The sequence below is a fragment of the Bombus flavifrons genome, chromosome 9 (genome assembly GCF_040668555.2).
Source record: "Bombus flavifrons isolate JBK064 chromosome 9, iyBomFlav1_principal, whole genome shotgun sequence".
In the NCBI taxonomy this organism is placed as follows: domain Eukaryota; kingdom Metazoa; phylum Arthropoda; class Insecta; order Hymenoptera; family Apidae; genus Bombus; species Bombus flavifrons.
The window spans coordinates 7741249-7757158 of record NC_138450.1 but is presented as its reverse complement, the minus strand read 5'-3'; the positions used below and the strand labels follow the sequence as shown (position 1 = coordinate 7757158).

Here is a 15910-nt window from a genome sequence, read left to right as displayed (position 1 = left end):
CGTGACAATGATCAGAGAATTCCCTTTCGCGAGTTTCCTCTTCCATTTTTCTTTTTCGACACGAAACTTTCATGCGATCGCTCCGTGGCCTTTGTTCTTACGTCCGCATCTTGGACCTAGTTCCACGTTACACGTACTCGCTGGTCTTGGTAAACTCGTAAGCGTGCGCGTGACAGGTAATAGGTAACAGTTATTCGCAACGGCTCGGTGAAAATCCCGGGAAGTTTATTAAAGGTCTGGCCTCTTGACGCGCGCGGCAAACGAAAAGTTTCATTTGAGTATACGCGAGTCGGCGTACCACCTAAGTCTACGGTATTCTGGTTCTTTTAATTCCTCCTCTTCTACTCGTCTTTTGTCCACGATTTTTATCTCTCGAACCGGGGACATCGTTGTAATACAGTTAGTTAACGACCGTCTCCTCTCCTATATACTTCGAATAAGGAAAATCCAACGTCGCCTGGTTTTACTGAAACATTTGGAAGAAGGCACAATCCCACCGAGAAACCGGAGTAAATACTTTATTTCAATCTTTAGAGGCCCCGTGTCTCTTATCTAAAAGGGTAGTCACAATGCAATCTTTTCAATGAAGTACAGAGTACCCCCTTCACAGACGTGCATTTAAGATCTGCGAATGTTTTGCGGAGGAGATGTAAACCGACCGTTATATTCGTTAATCCACTCTTGACGCAGTTAACGATCAGAGCGAGAGAGGGAGAGAATCCTTGGAAACAGTACAATGCGATCCAAGGCACGCCGTGAGACGCGCTCGGCCTTGATAGCTTTCGATGTAATCTGAAATTAATGCACGTTACGAGTTACGTGGTTGAAGCAGCGCATAAGCGTCACGAAGACTAAAAGAAATTTAAGATGCCACGGGAGCCGGCCTGAATACAAATTAAACGCAGAGATGGTACACGTGGCTACGGTCCCTCAAAAATGGATAATACGCAAATTCCTTTCTCCGGTCACGCAAATCCAGCTAAGCTACGTTCTAAACTCTCGTCGAACGTTGTACTTTCCTTCGGACACGCAGTCTCTTTTTGTAAATTAGAGTGAGTCCGACAGGATCATTCCGGTTGACGTGGAACCGTTGTCCAGCGTGTGATCTCGAACTTGCACCGACACGACGTGACCTTACGACTTCCAATGGTCTTGTCGTTTCGAGGACACGCAAAACTCACATTCCTTTCAGCCATTAACACGCGAGACTCACTTGTAACGATAAGCATATGCGATAATTCGCTAATCGTAAGCGATTTAAGATCATAGCGTTTGTTCTACGAATGTTTCGACAAAAGATGGCGCGTTTGACAGCGGATCGTTTGTTAACGAGCTTTCAACATCTTCCTAACCCTGCGTCAATATTAGAGTAACGACGCGACCCGTGAGCTGTCAGCTATTAGTAGTTAGTTACCATTCGCGTGCCGCCGCTGCTCGCTGTGGAAGATCCTCATTTAGGACGCACCGTGTCCTTACGAGACTTACAACGTACACTCGCACTTGAACCGTTTGTCGACCAGAACACGCGGAGTGAATACGATTCAATCGGAACGTTACAACTAGAATTAGCGACACATTTTTAGAAACGCATATAAGTTCTCTCTTATGCATAGGGTCATCGTGCTCGAGCACACGGAACGCATATGATTGCACCGATAGGATTACCGAGTCGCAGAACATCGGTTATGTTACGGCTGATAATACCTACGAATCGTGTAACGCACAGAGGGATCTCAGAGGCTTCGCTAGAAATGCATGGAGCCGACCGTTGTAACATCCAGGTTCTCTCCCGTGGTGATCGTGTAGCATGGTACCGATGGATAGGGTAGACGTGAATCGAGCGATAATATCGGCTGCGCTTCGTTCGGCCACGAGCGTGCGAGGAACTCGAGAGCGAAAACCGCAGTCGAACCTCGGCGACGTTCTCAGTGGTTAACTTCGAACACAGATAGGACAGTGGCCCGGAGAGTAGCGAGAGCTTGTGGACGAAGATGAACGGGATACGCGCAGGCGGAATGGGGGTAAATAGACGAGCGGAGGAATAGAAGGAGAGGGTGAGAGAGGGTTAAACAGAAAGCGAGAGGAAAAGAGAAAGGGGAATAGGGTGAGAGGGTGAGAGGGTCGAAGGCGAGAAAGATAGAAGAGGGAGGCAGGCGCGTGAAGCGAGATAGAAGAGAAACAGATAGATTAATAGAGAGAGGGAGAACCGTGGCAGGTGCAGGAGAGGATTCGCGTACGGGCGGGTTAGTTGTGCGTACCAATCGCGGGTGCAGGGTACGTCCGCAGGCACGCAGGAGGAGGCGAAAACCGGGCACAGCCCCAGGAGCGGAGGGTCCCGGCGAACGGGGCAAAACCGCCCACGCTGCTTCCTGGGGACCGGCGCGCGTCTGCTCGCGCTGCGACGAGTGCAACGCATTGAGTACCGCGCGCGAAAACGGGCTTCAACGCGACTCGGTTGGGTGGTGGCCCGCTGTTCACTCGTCGGAGAGAAAACGCGAGACAAGGAGGTACGCGAGACAGGGAGGTACGCGAGGAGCGACAGGGATGAGAAGAAAAAGAGAGGGATGCGTGAAGGAGGAAGGGTGAAGAACGGAAGAGGAAGAGGAGGACAGTGGAGAAGGAAGAAGGGTGGCAGGGGTTGAGTCGGGGTAGGAGGTTAGCGGGGACGAGTGAGCTCTGGCGGAGGTTGGGCGACGGGGGTGGCGGCCGATTCTCGGTTGGTGGCGAAGGCTGAAGGGGAGAGAGAGGTGGCGGCGGTAGTGGCGGCGGCGGCGGCGGCGGCGGCGAACATAAAATCCCTCGCACATGCCTGGTGCATTCATTAGGGGGGATGTGTCCGTGCAGCGTACACGTCGACCTGCATCCACGCCACCCTCTCTCTCTCTCGGCGCCACCCCTGGCCTCAGTCGCGCTTCGCGGCCAACTTGGTACACACGCCACTTTGTTGTTTCTCCCTCTCGGAGTTTCGTCCGCATTTGTACGTCTTCGACGTCGCGTCGCGAGATAATCGTGCTACGCGAGAATATTTCGTTTCGATCTTGCCGTCGATCGTCGATTCAACGAGAAAAAGTAATCACCGACGGTCGTTATTAACACCACTTTCTCTGATTACGCCGTCTGTGTTTCTCGTTTTTACATATCGAAACTTCCTTTCCTGCCTTGCTTCTTCGTTCGTTCGATTTGACGCGTTTGCGATCATGAATGACGAACGTTTCATGAGTTGAAGATACCGTATAATATCTACTCGGTGTCGAACGATTATTACGAGTGCGTTCTTTCCGTTGGTAACTATCGTGTGCGCGAATGTACTGTCCATGAAGAAGGCAGAGATCGCAGTTCCATCGTGAAACGCAAAAGAAGCTGCCTGCTGATCGTTCCTTCCGTGAATGTGAAGAGGATCGTCTTCGTTCGACACCAGGAAGGATTGTCCCTGTAAGATCGTCGCGGAAGATCTTCACGTAGGAGGATCAAAAGGGATCCTTCCTCTGAATCTGCATGCTGCGGCTACACGCCAGGCCGACAGGATTTCATGTTCACGAATTTCAGTAAACCAGGTAACGATGCGCCTAATCCGCCTTCACGGTATCGGCGCGTCGATTTTCAGATTTTCCTTCGCGCGACACCCTCGCGTCGTTAGCTCTATCGAGAGAATACGTTCAATTTGCGCGCTCGGCTTTCCTCTGGCTGCACGCGGTGGTTCGCTTAGAGGGGAGGCCAGCTGTGGATTCGCGCCTATTCTGTGGCCCGCAAACAACCTACCAGAACCGGACCCATCGATCGCGAGATCTAGAGGCATGCGTCGCGTGTTCCTCTCTCTCTCACTTTGTCAATCTCCCTTCGAGAGACTAAGACGCAACCCACGTCGAGGCAAAAACGTTCAACTACCACCGATCAAATACGACGTTGATATTTCTTGTCGCACGACCGTTTAAACGCATTTGTTGGCCAGTTTTTATCGACGCGCTAGCCTCGCTCGTTCGTTGATCCGCTGTTTTGACAGTTCGTTTTCTATTTTTACACGAGTCGATAATCGGATAGGAAAATAAGGGAAATGGTTGCACCGTTCAACGTAGAAAATATGCAGGATGTATCGAAACCGGGGGATCAGAATCCCTTGTTAAATTCCGTAACTGGTCGGAAAACTGTATAGTTTAGCGGATTTCGATAATATGCTCAGTAAACTAGACTGTATTTATTGGTTTACCGTCCGATTGAAACATAAACTCGCTCAGCGCGGACAAAAATACGCGGTAACGCGATTGTCGATTCTCGAAAATATATTCGCCAACGAACGCGTGCGTGGCCTATTTCGTGACCATCGTATCGTTTTCATTGTTTCGCGAACAGTAAAACCAGGCGAAAGATGTTCCTTCACGCTGTAGATGAGAAGAAGGAAAATTTACGAGCGATGAAATTTCAATAAGCGAAACGAATATGAAAGTTAAAACGCGCGAAGACTGACTTTTGCTCAATAAAATGATAAAAAATCTATTTTTTAAAATACATAGTTTTATAGTAGCAAATAAGGGAAATCCAAAATTGTACGTAAGATAGATCATAAAGTTAGCAATATAGTACGTATCGTATTTCATGTCGGAAAAATTACATATCAACTGAAACGAAGAAACGTTGTTTCTCAGTTTCTAGATACTTCAATTTAAGGTTCGTAATTAGCCGAAGTGCGCGACGAATAAATACGCAACTATGCAATTACTCATTATGTAGCTTACATCTAAAATTGCAATTTACGTAGTTGCGTAAGGTAATAAATATTAAATTTCGCAATTTTTCATAGGAGACAGCGGTAGAAAGGAAAGGAGAGAAACTCATTTCTTCCTCGAATCAGAATTCGAAATACGTGAAATAATATTTCTGAATCGGAAACGTTCTTCGGCCCGTACAAACGAAACATTCCTTAAAATATAATTTAAAAGCGACGTCCTACGGGCACGTGTTTTTACGAAAGTTTGTCATGCAAATTTCCTAGAAATATACTGGTCGTTTCACAATCGAAAAATAGGATTTGAGAGAAACAAAACCGAGCGAAGAATTTTGTGCGCTGAGGTTCGAAATAAAAAAGACGAGCCGTATGTAGCTACGTTAGAATTTTCTCGGGATTATTTGCGCAATGTTTCTCCGGTAACGTTCTTTCCTTATGCAAATACAGAATGCCCTCCTTACATCGTGCACTTCGGTGGACAAATATTACAGTAACGGTATATCAAGATTAATTTTTAATCCTTCGCGATGAGCGGTGGGAAAGGAACCATATTTTATCATGCGCGCATGTAGTTTTTCCGTGCATCGAGTTACCTACGCGTTGATTAAGAGAAAAATAAGATAAAAATAGAATTAACAAAAAAAAGGGAGAAAAAATAAAGAAAAATAAGTAGCATGAGCATATTTCGCGTTTCATAAACCGAAGAACAGTTATCGTTCATTTTCTATAGCTTGATGCAGCAGACGATGCTCCTAATAAAACGAACTGGTCGAAAGTTCGAGCATAATCAACGCCAAACAATGTGTTTACACTTTACCCTTCTGAAAAAGACGACGAGGGGAACAGAACGCAATTTCTTGTGTCTCTTTTTTATTGTACGTCTCTCGAACGTATCGTGACGTTGTCCAAGATGACGCATCGATATCGATCGAATCCTTCGATCGCAGAAAATCGAAGGAGTATGTGTTGCGCGAGAAAGAGGAAGAGAGACAGAGAGAGAGAGAGAGACAGAGAGGTATATTCACGACTTTCAATTGTCTTGTACTAGCGGCAATACTTGTGTAACGCGTAAGAACGTTTAATGAAGGCCCTGAAGTTTTTCGATCTTGTCAAAATTACACGTTTAAAGCGTGCTATTTCTTCTCCTTCTAAGTCACACCACCGCATTGTCGCTAAGAAAACGTACGACCGAGCGCAGCAGCGTGCGTCTTTTATCGAGACAGCGTATTTTATGCGAACTTTCTTACCACTGCATTAAACTTTACTGCACTATCGTGAATCCGTTGCGTTTTGTTCGAGCGTGAATTATGTATACCATCGTGTACGACATTCTTTTCGTTGTGAGTTTTAGTCCGAACGATCGGACCAAGTACCGAACAAAAATCGAAGATACTTGAAGAACGATCGTGCACGTACATGTGTCGATCCATTAATTATTCATCACGACAAAGAGAAGAAAAGATAATTAGAAGTTTTATCGCGAAATGCCGCGCTAATAGTCTGTGTTGGGTAATTTACGAGGAATCGGCGCGCGCGCAGTTAACGCGCGAACATGCGCGCAGCGCGAGAAGATCGCGCAAGCCGCGTGGCACCGCTGCATTTCCGGTATGCACCGCGCGAAGATCGTCCCTGAAGATCTGCCAGCCGCACGGAAGACAGAAACATGTCTTTTTTTTTCCTTTTTTTTTTTTTTGCCGCGCGACTTCTCAACGCGCTAGGGCGAAAAACAGCGACGTATTCAGCCACAATACGTCACGATATACCTGCTTCCACTTGTTTTCCTCGTGGAACAATCAAGGCCATCGCGAGATAATTATGCAGATAACGGTGATGCTCGCCGATATCCCAGCTGTAGGAGGATCTACAGGTCCGTTCCTTGCTTTACTATTTTTCTTTCTGTATGTCTGTTCTTTAATATCGCCGATCTTTGCTCTTTCACACATGCGTATACACATGATTCAGTGTTGAACATTCTTGTTGATTTTAACTTTTTCTGACGATCATGTAGACATGTCATATTTGCATATGAAACATATGTATATATATTACTTTAGAAGCAGATTCTTTTCTCAAACGGTATCTATAGACAACTCGCTCTAGGAACCGGTTCGCACAATTAATTGCGTAACCATTTAGTTGACCCAGGATGATGTTGTTAATATCTAGTAAACGAGCAGGCTCTTTGTTAGCAATAGGTTTGCGTTCTTCGATGCGATAAAATCGGCTCCGACGCGATTAAAAAAGTCCGTGTAAACGCGCTAATAGCTAACTACTGCAGCCTTTCCAGTACTTATTCATCGATGAAACGAGTAAATCCGACTTGATACCACCGGATACGATTACTCGTTCTCTCTTCTACTTCTTTTGTTTCCTTTAATTCTTTCCTTTGTACTATCTGCCATAGTCACCCGAACGAGGGGAAAGAGAAGAAAAAGCTGAGGAAAAAAGATATATATATATATATATATATATATCGTGAGAAATTTTCTACGAGTACGCGAGACGGAACAAGAAGTAGATTCGAGCAGCGAATCATTTAAAGTTTCTCCCTTCCGCAGAATACTTTCGAATTCACTATACGTCCTGATACGGTTAATAATATTCTTCCTTTCGCTTATTTACGGGTCTTTCCTAAACAAGATGTTTTCATCAGGGTAATATCTGTTATAATTTACGACAACGCCTAACCGCGAAGCGAAAGTACATCACGAAGCAAAACGCGAAGCTTCTTTAAACGAAGTTAAGTTTAAAATGTTTTCAGTCGGTGAATCAGTAAAAATATTGCGGCCCTAACGGCAGCATCTATTGTCTTCATTGCCAGGCCAATCGTTTAAAATCCTCAGAAACACACGAGCCCGAGATAAATTCAATTATATTCACTGTGTTATCCGCTTAATACACTGAATTCCTATTTGCCAACACGGCCGTATCTTCGTCGGGGACAAGCAGACGAATAGTAATTTTGCGCAGTGCCAATCAAAGTGCGGATTAAATCTGTTAATGGTCGGGCAAAGCTTGTAAATCCATATTCGAAAACCGATTAAGGAGATTTTCCAATTTTCCCGCTACCTATTGATTTTGAATGGTTAACGCGATTATCGTTCGGCTCGTGGACGACCGAAATTAATATCAGAAAGCTTACGATTTGCGCGAATTACCGTTTAGTGGAGTCAAATGAAGTCGATCGACTCCTTTACATTGCATGATTTTCCGTGAAATGTAATCCCCTCTCGTATAACGTAGCGCAAATACGTCCGTTTAACTAATGGGCCAGCAGAAAAAGAAGCGTGCTTATGAAAAAAAGAGTAGCAACATTTTCGTGTTCATCAATCGTGTTCTATTCGCGGAAGTAGTTACGTGATAATAACTGTGCAAACAAATCTTTAGATTAGATTTCGATTTTTAAGGAGGGTGGGATTTGTTCAAGAATGAAACGGATTTTAAGTTTTTCTTTTTATAGCATCTGGTTCAAGGATCTATGAATTTTACATGCATTACGTGCATTACAATATCGTAACAGGGTATAAGTTTGCCACGTTTCACGGGAAGTCGAATTTCCGTGTAACACTTTCAAAAGTATCACACGATGTATCTAAACGTTTTTGTAAAAAATGCTTTATAAAAAGTAAAAAAAAAGAGAAAGGAAGAGAAATTAATTTTTACTATGATAATTGTTTTCAATCACATGATTAGCTATGTAAAATGAATAGGAATTGTTTCGTTTATTCTGATTATTATGGAAACATTTTAAGCTCTTAAACTTTCAAGCTATATATGACGATTGAAATCATTTATATTTTTGATAGTACTATGATAGGTATTTTGTTGACAAGAGGAAAGAGTCCATTGAACAAAGGGTAATTTCTGCTAAAATAAGGCGCTTCAAGCTGTCAATAAGATAAATGCGTTAATAAATACTTTATTTAACTTTTAACGTTCACGTATTCTATAATTTATACATTTCGACGGTAATTTTATTTGGGTAAATTATGCATCGCGTGTTATTTCCATTTTAGCTTTATAATCGTATTATTATTATTATTATTATTATATTGTATCGTATACGAACGTTGAAAACGGAAAAATAAACTTTTGCATAACGATATTTTAATATAAGTCATTGTTTTCTACTTTTCGAAAAACAGATAATATTTTTCTTAGTTTGTCGTTGCATCTTAGACTGAAATTAGCATTATTGGAAATATCTATACAAAAGTACGTAAATATAAAGTGAAACAAACGTTCAATTAAACCGAAATTATCGAGAGAAGTCGTATTACGTGACTAGCAACGTTTGAATTCGAGCGCCCTTCGCGCCATTCCCCCCGGCAGATGCACGAAGGTCAAAAGTATTTTAAAAATAAGGCCGTAGGCATTGGCAGATTGGTATGGTAGTGGACGTTAAGGGTCGGGTGGCGTTGTAATGGCAAAAAGTTTGCGAAAGGTGAGTAATCATCGGGACGATAAACAAACTCGGGTCGTTAGTGTATACGATGCGTTAGTTAGCTGGCGCTGGGTTTAGGTAAATAAAGCCGCGTGTGAAGCGTGTTTGAATGGTTAGAAATCGAGCATCAACAAATCGAGTTTTCGCGAGAAGGCTCGTGGCTAGACGAGTACGGCCGACAATGGCGCCCAAGCCTCGCGAATATTGACATTGCCGAAAACATTATCTTCGAATATAGGATATTATCATATCCGTGGGTGACACATACTGCGTCGCAATTAATACTCTAACCTTCTTTTAATTCGCGCTACATTTGTCGAAGTGAAATCGCGAACGCTGTTATTTTTCGGTTACTGAGGTTATGCGAAAAAATGTTTTTGGTACGTATAGTAGCGACGCGTGAACCCTGAAGGGTTTTACAGTTATACTGCAATGTGGCACATTTGCAGAAGCACGGAGGAAGTTGTGTGGGTCTAGAGTTGCGATATAATCTCTGAGGAGATATCGTCAGGCTGATATAGGAGAGTGTGCGTGAAGAAGGCGTGTGAGTTAACGTTTTAAGGGTTAGGGAGTCATTCTGTAGTCAGGGTGATCAAAGTCTCTAGTGTGGACAGTTCAGGGCAGCTAGTTTGGTTGTAGGGTTGGGATTGGAGATAGACAAGATGGACCAACAGTATTGCCTACGGTGGAACAATCATCCAGCCAACCTCACAGACGTTCTCAGCTCCTTGCTTGCCAGAGAGGCACTCTGCGACGTTACCCTGGCGTGTGTTGGAGAGACATTCAAGGCACACCAGACGATACTCTCTGCATGCAGTCCATATTTCGAGAGCATTTTCCTCCAGAATACCCATCCCCATCCAATTATATTCCTGAAGGATGTCAATGAAACGGAAATGAAGGCATTGCTGCACTTTATGTATAAGGGAGAAGTTAACGTTAGTCAGCATCTGCTACCGATGTTCCTTAAAACAGCTGAGGCATTACAGATTAGAGGCCTCACTGATAATAGTGTAAATAACAAGGCAGAAGAGAAAAGTCCATCGCCAGAACCAGAATCACAATCTGGTGTTAGGCATACTGAATCGCCTAACCCTCAGCCTCTTCCTGAAAAGAGGAAACGAAAGGCCTCGGGCAGCTATGATGTTTCCCTTAGTGGTCCACCCAGTGAACGGTTCATGTCAGATTCTCAGGTACGTAATTTTAAATATTCTATATCGATGTTATTAGTTTATGCATGTAAGTATCATGAGAGTTATGTTTTTACTCTTAAATAATTCAGATATCATACATTTTTCCTCTGTCATAATTTGTGTTATTATTGTTTTCATTTTTGAGTTCATAATAAGCAATTATTTAATAAAATGTCTACAACAACAATGTAACAGAATAAAAATAGTGAAATAGAATAATTCATTCCTTTTAATCGTGTTAAAAATATTTCTTTATAAGAAATTTTAAATTCTTTTCTAATTCTTTCATATTTCTTTGCAATATGTATTCAAAATATGTGTACAAAATTTGTCAATATTTTTCTGTAAACATAATAAGAATTACGAAGTAGGTCACTTTCTTTTAATTTGCATCAGTTTTAAGATTTTTATGTACTCCGATAACTGTAAGTACTAGCTATTCCATTTGTACATAATCTGTATCCTATTTACAATGCTTGAGAAGTAAATTATGATAAAACAAGAAGAAAATTATGTCTCAGTATAAAACAAAATAAACAGAAATTTCAATAGTGGTGAAATAATGATATATATTGTGTATTTTTGAAAATGGAGTACATAAAATATGTGTTTTGTTTTCTTTATTGTACGTTTATTTTATTATCTAATTGCCGCATTTTTTATATTATATGCAAGTTTATGTTGCAGTATTGGTTTCATGTAAATTTATCGCTTTTAAATAAATCGTTTTCAAAACATATGCTCCCGCGAAGTTGCGCGCGTGCGTTGTGCATGCATGCGTACACGTATACACGTGTAGTCACGTGTGTATGCTCAAAATTTTCTTACAGGTAGCGCCTAAAATTCGAAGATAATGATCGCACTTTATTATCATTAAATTATATATCTATATGATTGGACAGCTTTCCAAATATCTGTACTTGTAACCTTGAGGTATATAGCAAATGCTGATCTTAAAATATCATTTCTGTCACAGACTAATCCTTTAGAATTAATGATGTTTTGGATAATTCCTCTCTTTAAGTAACTGTTCTGCATATTTTAATTTTGATAGAAATTTTCTAAATAATGTACAATAAAGAAAATAATTCAAAATTTTAGTCAATCAAAAGAATCTTTTTTTTTTATTATAAAGAAGAAGTTTCCTTTATGTTGTAAATTTAAATATGCTAGATACAAGTATTATTACAACAATTATAAATAATTTTATTTGTAATGCTTCTAAAGTGCATAATTTTGCAATTTATTATTTTTCAGGCATCGTCACAATGTAGTTACAAATCAAGCCCTCCCGTGATTCCAAAGTTAAATAATGCCATGGGAGGTGATATGGAAGATGGTGGTCGACCTATGTCTCCTGCATCACAGCCACAACCTTCGATCAAGCAAGAGTTAGATCATCATTTGCCAGACTTCCATGACAACATTTCCCTCCCAGTAAGTACCCTTCAGTTTTTTTTTTTTTATTAGTATGTTTTAAATATTTATGAGAAAGAGTTACAACATGCATGTAGTGTAATTGATAGCATGTAAATAGTTAACAATATGTAGTTATATGCTTCCTGTAATATGAAATTCATATAGTAAGTTGTAACATTTCTTTTTCTATGATTGCTGTATTATATTAGATTACTTATTAATTCAAAAAATAAATAACTTTTAACTATTCAATAGAATATTTAAATTTGTCCATATAGTTTTAATGAAAGTTGCTATGATCATTTATAATATTAAATATATATAACAAATCAATTATTTTTTTCAATATTTATAGTTAAAAGTTGCTTTAATGTAGTGTAAATTTTGGTATTTTATGCATTGTAATGGAATTAATCTTTTATATTACGTATTGCTTTTATTTCAGAATGTTATTTTATTCTATTTTATTGTTGTATTGTGTAACCAAATTGTATTTTTAAAAAAAAACTTTAACACACACATGCATAGCTTGTAAGCTATTCGTGAAATTATACAATATGTCGAGTAGATTGTACAAAAAATGTGAAGTTTCGTTACTGTTCCTGTAATCAATGATTTTCTACTATTTTCCTACAACTACTCAGTCCAAACAAACATGGGAAGGAAGGGATATTTAAATAGAGATACGAAATTGGCTTCTTATATGCTAAAAGACAAAATCAAAGATGTGTTGATTAAACACATATCCTTTCCTTCTCTGTTGACAGACTAGTGTGGAGTGGGAGGTTCAAAGAGATGGGAAGAGTGACGAAACTATGGATGTACAGAACATGACCCAAAATCAACAAGATCCTGCTGTGATACAAGTTTCTCGCGAAAGCACTATCATGGCTGGAGGTTCTATGTCTATCAATATGTCAGGGACTGCATTTAATAATCCTTACAAAGCTTCACAGAATCAATCTATATCTTTAAAGTCTAATTCGCACAAGAATAATAACGCAGAATTCAATTCTTTATTTGGTTCACTTCCCGAAAGTAATGCCAGTGGTAAAAAGTTTAACAGTAATAATGATGTAAATAGATCAATAATTGTAAATCCACAGCCAAGCATGTCAATAACTCAATCAAGTTTATGTAATATTTCACAACGTTCTATTACACAAAGTAGAAAGGCTGGTAGATTCAAAATTGGGTGGTTAGATATGTACTCTTGGCTTGAATATGACGAAAGAACGAATCTTATGTTTTGTAAATATTGTAGAAAATGGAGTGATTCAATTCCCGAAATACGTACTTCATTTGCTGCTGGGAATGGTAATTTTAGACTCGAGATTGTCAATCATCATGATAAGTGCAAGGCTCATAATTTGTGTGTAGCTAAAGAAAGCAAAGCAAAAGAAAATTATTCTTACATCATGGAAACCTGTTGATTTTTCATTATAATTGTATTTTAATATCGGCTGATTTTTGATTAATTTTGCTCAATTAAGATTCAATCTAATTTCAGTCATTAACAAAATATTTTGATCATGCAAAAGAAGGTTCGATGAATGCTATAAAAAACTGTCAACATTTTTTTTACTTCCTATTATTATAAGGCCTATATCTTCATATATGTCTGTAATTATTTAAGGCTGTACAAACTTTACCACCCATACCACATTTTGATAAAATTTAATTGTGTTATTTATTTCCTCTTAAAAACATGTTCATGCCATAATACATATTTTGAAAGCAGTTCAAAAGGATATATATCCTTCCTTATATTATAACTCAGTTTTAATAAAGCATTAAACTGTCTATGCAATTTTGGGTAAGTGAACGTAAATTACGAAGCTTGCCTTCTTTCAATATATATATATAGTTTCAATATAGGTTTAAAACTGACATTTTCTACAAGATCTATCTCTTTTATAAGATCTTTGTAATTAATTGTTGTTGAAACGAACTAAATTTAAATAATGATGTGTTTAATATTTCGTGCTATACATATATTTTTAATTGAGTTGAGAATTTTAGCTCTTATTATGATATTTTTAAATATTTTATATTTGTATAATTAAGGCTGTTATCTTTTCATGGTTAATTAATCATTATAAAATTGTTTGATTCATGTAAAATCCTTTTTTAAAATTTTATGTATCTTAGCAGATATTATATGACGAAATGTTTTATGAAAATTATAAATTGTTTATATATTTGTTTTTAATATTACGTTAAAATGCAACCCTTGTTCAAGTTTATAAAATTAATACATAGATGTTTAAGCGAAAAATATGTTTATGTATCTATTGATATCTTTAACGTGAAAAAATATGTACACTTTCACGAGTTATATGTTAAAATTTATATTTGTATATTTGCGGGTTTAATATTTTTATGTAATAACATTTACACTGCCAGTGTGTGTTATTAACATTGAAGTGTTGTTAGAAAGAGACGAATTGCCAAAGCATGTGTATTTTTGTGATGAATATCTCTCGCGTGAAATGTAAATAAATGTGAAAATCCAATATTTTTATTATAGAGAATGCTGACTTTTTCTATGAAATGTACGATTTAGCATGCATTTAAGATTTCAATGAATTGTCTTTCATGAAATCGACAAATTATACTTTCTCCTCCCTCCCTCCCATACTTATTATTATTTATTATGCAAATAGTAAATAAAAGATGACGTAATTCCGTTTTATTAATTTGAATCAATTTCAATAGTTGATTTTATTTATACGAGCTAAAAAAAGTTCTTAGGAAACAGGAAAAGATAACATTTCGATTTCAATTTTATTTTCGATATTATCTCTTTCACTATCTCATGTTTCCAAGTAAATTAAATATATTTAAAATGAATCTTTATCGATTCGAAAATTAACATTTGTTCTCCTTATATTTCGTTCTATTTAATCGTTGCTTAATTTAGCATAGTAGACGAACGCGATAGCAGTAAAGTAACTGATATTTTTCGAGACGGAAGAATTTGTAGATAAATCCCTCGAAGTGTCGTTGTTCACAGTTGAATTTATAATGTATAATCGTGACGTGTGCAGGGTCATCCAGTTGGACTGCTAGGAGAAGAAGGAGGAGCAACAACAGGCACGCTAAGCGATGGTGTGTCAACGATTGAATCGTCTGAACACCATAATCCCCCAGAAATGCTCGACGGACTCGATGGTAAGACCTACAAATATCTATCATTATGATCAAAATTACATTTAGATTTCACGTATTTCCTTAGCTCCTTTGAACACCGTTATTGCAACGACAATTTTGATAAGTCATCTTTCTCGTCGTTTTTAGTGAGTTTATCTTGGAATAATTCGAGGATACATTCCTTTTTCACTTCTTTTTTTCTCGCTTCTTTTTTGTAATAATTGATACAATTGCGAATAATAAAATGAATAATGGCAAAAGATAGCGACGGAAATACCGGAGATCTAAGAAATCGAGGGAGATGTGCATGCACGTTTGCAAGAATTTTTGCGCGTCGAGTCGTACATATAGGCGTACGAAGCGAGCATCCCTCTATTTCCAAGTCTGGCAAGCGTAGTGAGTGGTAACCTCTTTTTAGAAAACACGAACAACTTTCTTTGCTACGATGTATCCTGTATATGTGTATGTATATATATGCATACATGAACTGACGATATGTGTGCGTGTATTATATATATATGTATATATATATGGGTATAGATGACACAATATTCATCTTTGGTGTTGTGGTGATGGTATCGTGCATTTGCTATGTCACTATAGTAGTTACAAATCCATCAATGTGTTAATAAAGCAATAGGAACTACATCACATCTAACAAAAAAAAAAGAAAACAAAAAATAAGTAAAAAGAAAGCAACAAACAAAAAAAGAACAGTTGCTTTTTCCCTTGGGAAGTGGTATCGGAAAAGTGGACATTTCTTCTGTTGGTATCAGCAAATGGACAGTACTCCTGTTTGATTGAGATTCTTGAGACGGCTGTATGGTTGATGATTGTACATAAGGTCTCGTATGTGTTGTGTTTCTTTTCTTCTTTTTTTTCTGTTACTCTATACATATTTACGTATATTACATATATATATATACATACATACACACGTGTATTTACATACACCTATTTACTCACACCTTTACATCTAAC

General features: G+C 38.7%; 1 protein-coding gene across 14 annotated transcripts in view; it reads left to right on the top strand.

Annotated features, from left to right (window-relative positions):
- Window positions 1–15910, top strand: part of LOC138183571 (protein tramtrack, beta isoform) — an 83088-nt gene that overhangs the window by 7394 nt on the left and 59784 nt on the right. For 3 of the 14 annotated variants that reach the window (XM_069120688.1, XM_069120689.1, XM_069120685.1), the window contains exons 1-4: window positions 5074–6587; window positions 9804–10357; window positions 11615–11794; window positions 14827–14950. In XM_069120688.1, the coding sequence (XP_068976789.1) occupies window positions 6137–6587; window positions 9804–10357; window positions 11615–11794; window positions 14827–14950 (1309 nt within the window). In that variant the 5' untranslated portion in view covers window positions 5074–6136. Of the gene's footprint in view, window positions 1–5073; window positions 6588–8874; window positions 9165–9186; window positions 9728–9803; window positions 10358–11614; window positions 11795–12543; window positions 14311–14826; window positions 14951–15910 lie in introns of those variants that run through there. The other 11 variants (XM_069120687.1, XM_069120683.1, XM_069120691.1 and 8 more) reach the window with 9 other exon arrangements.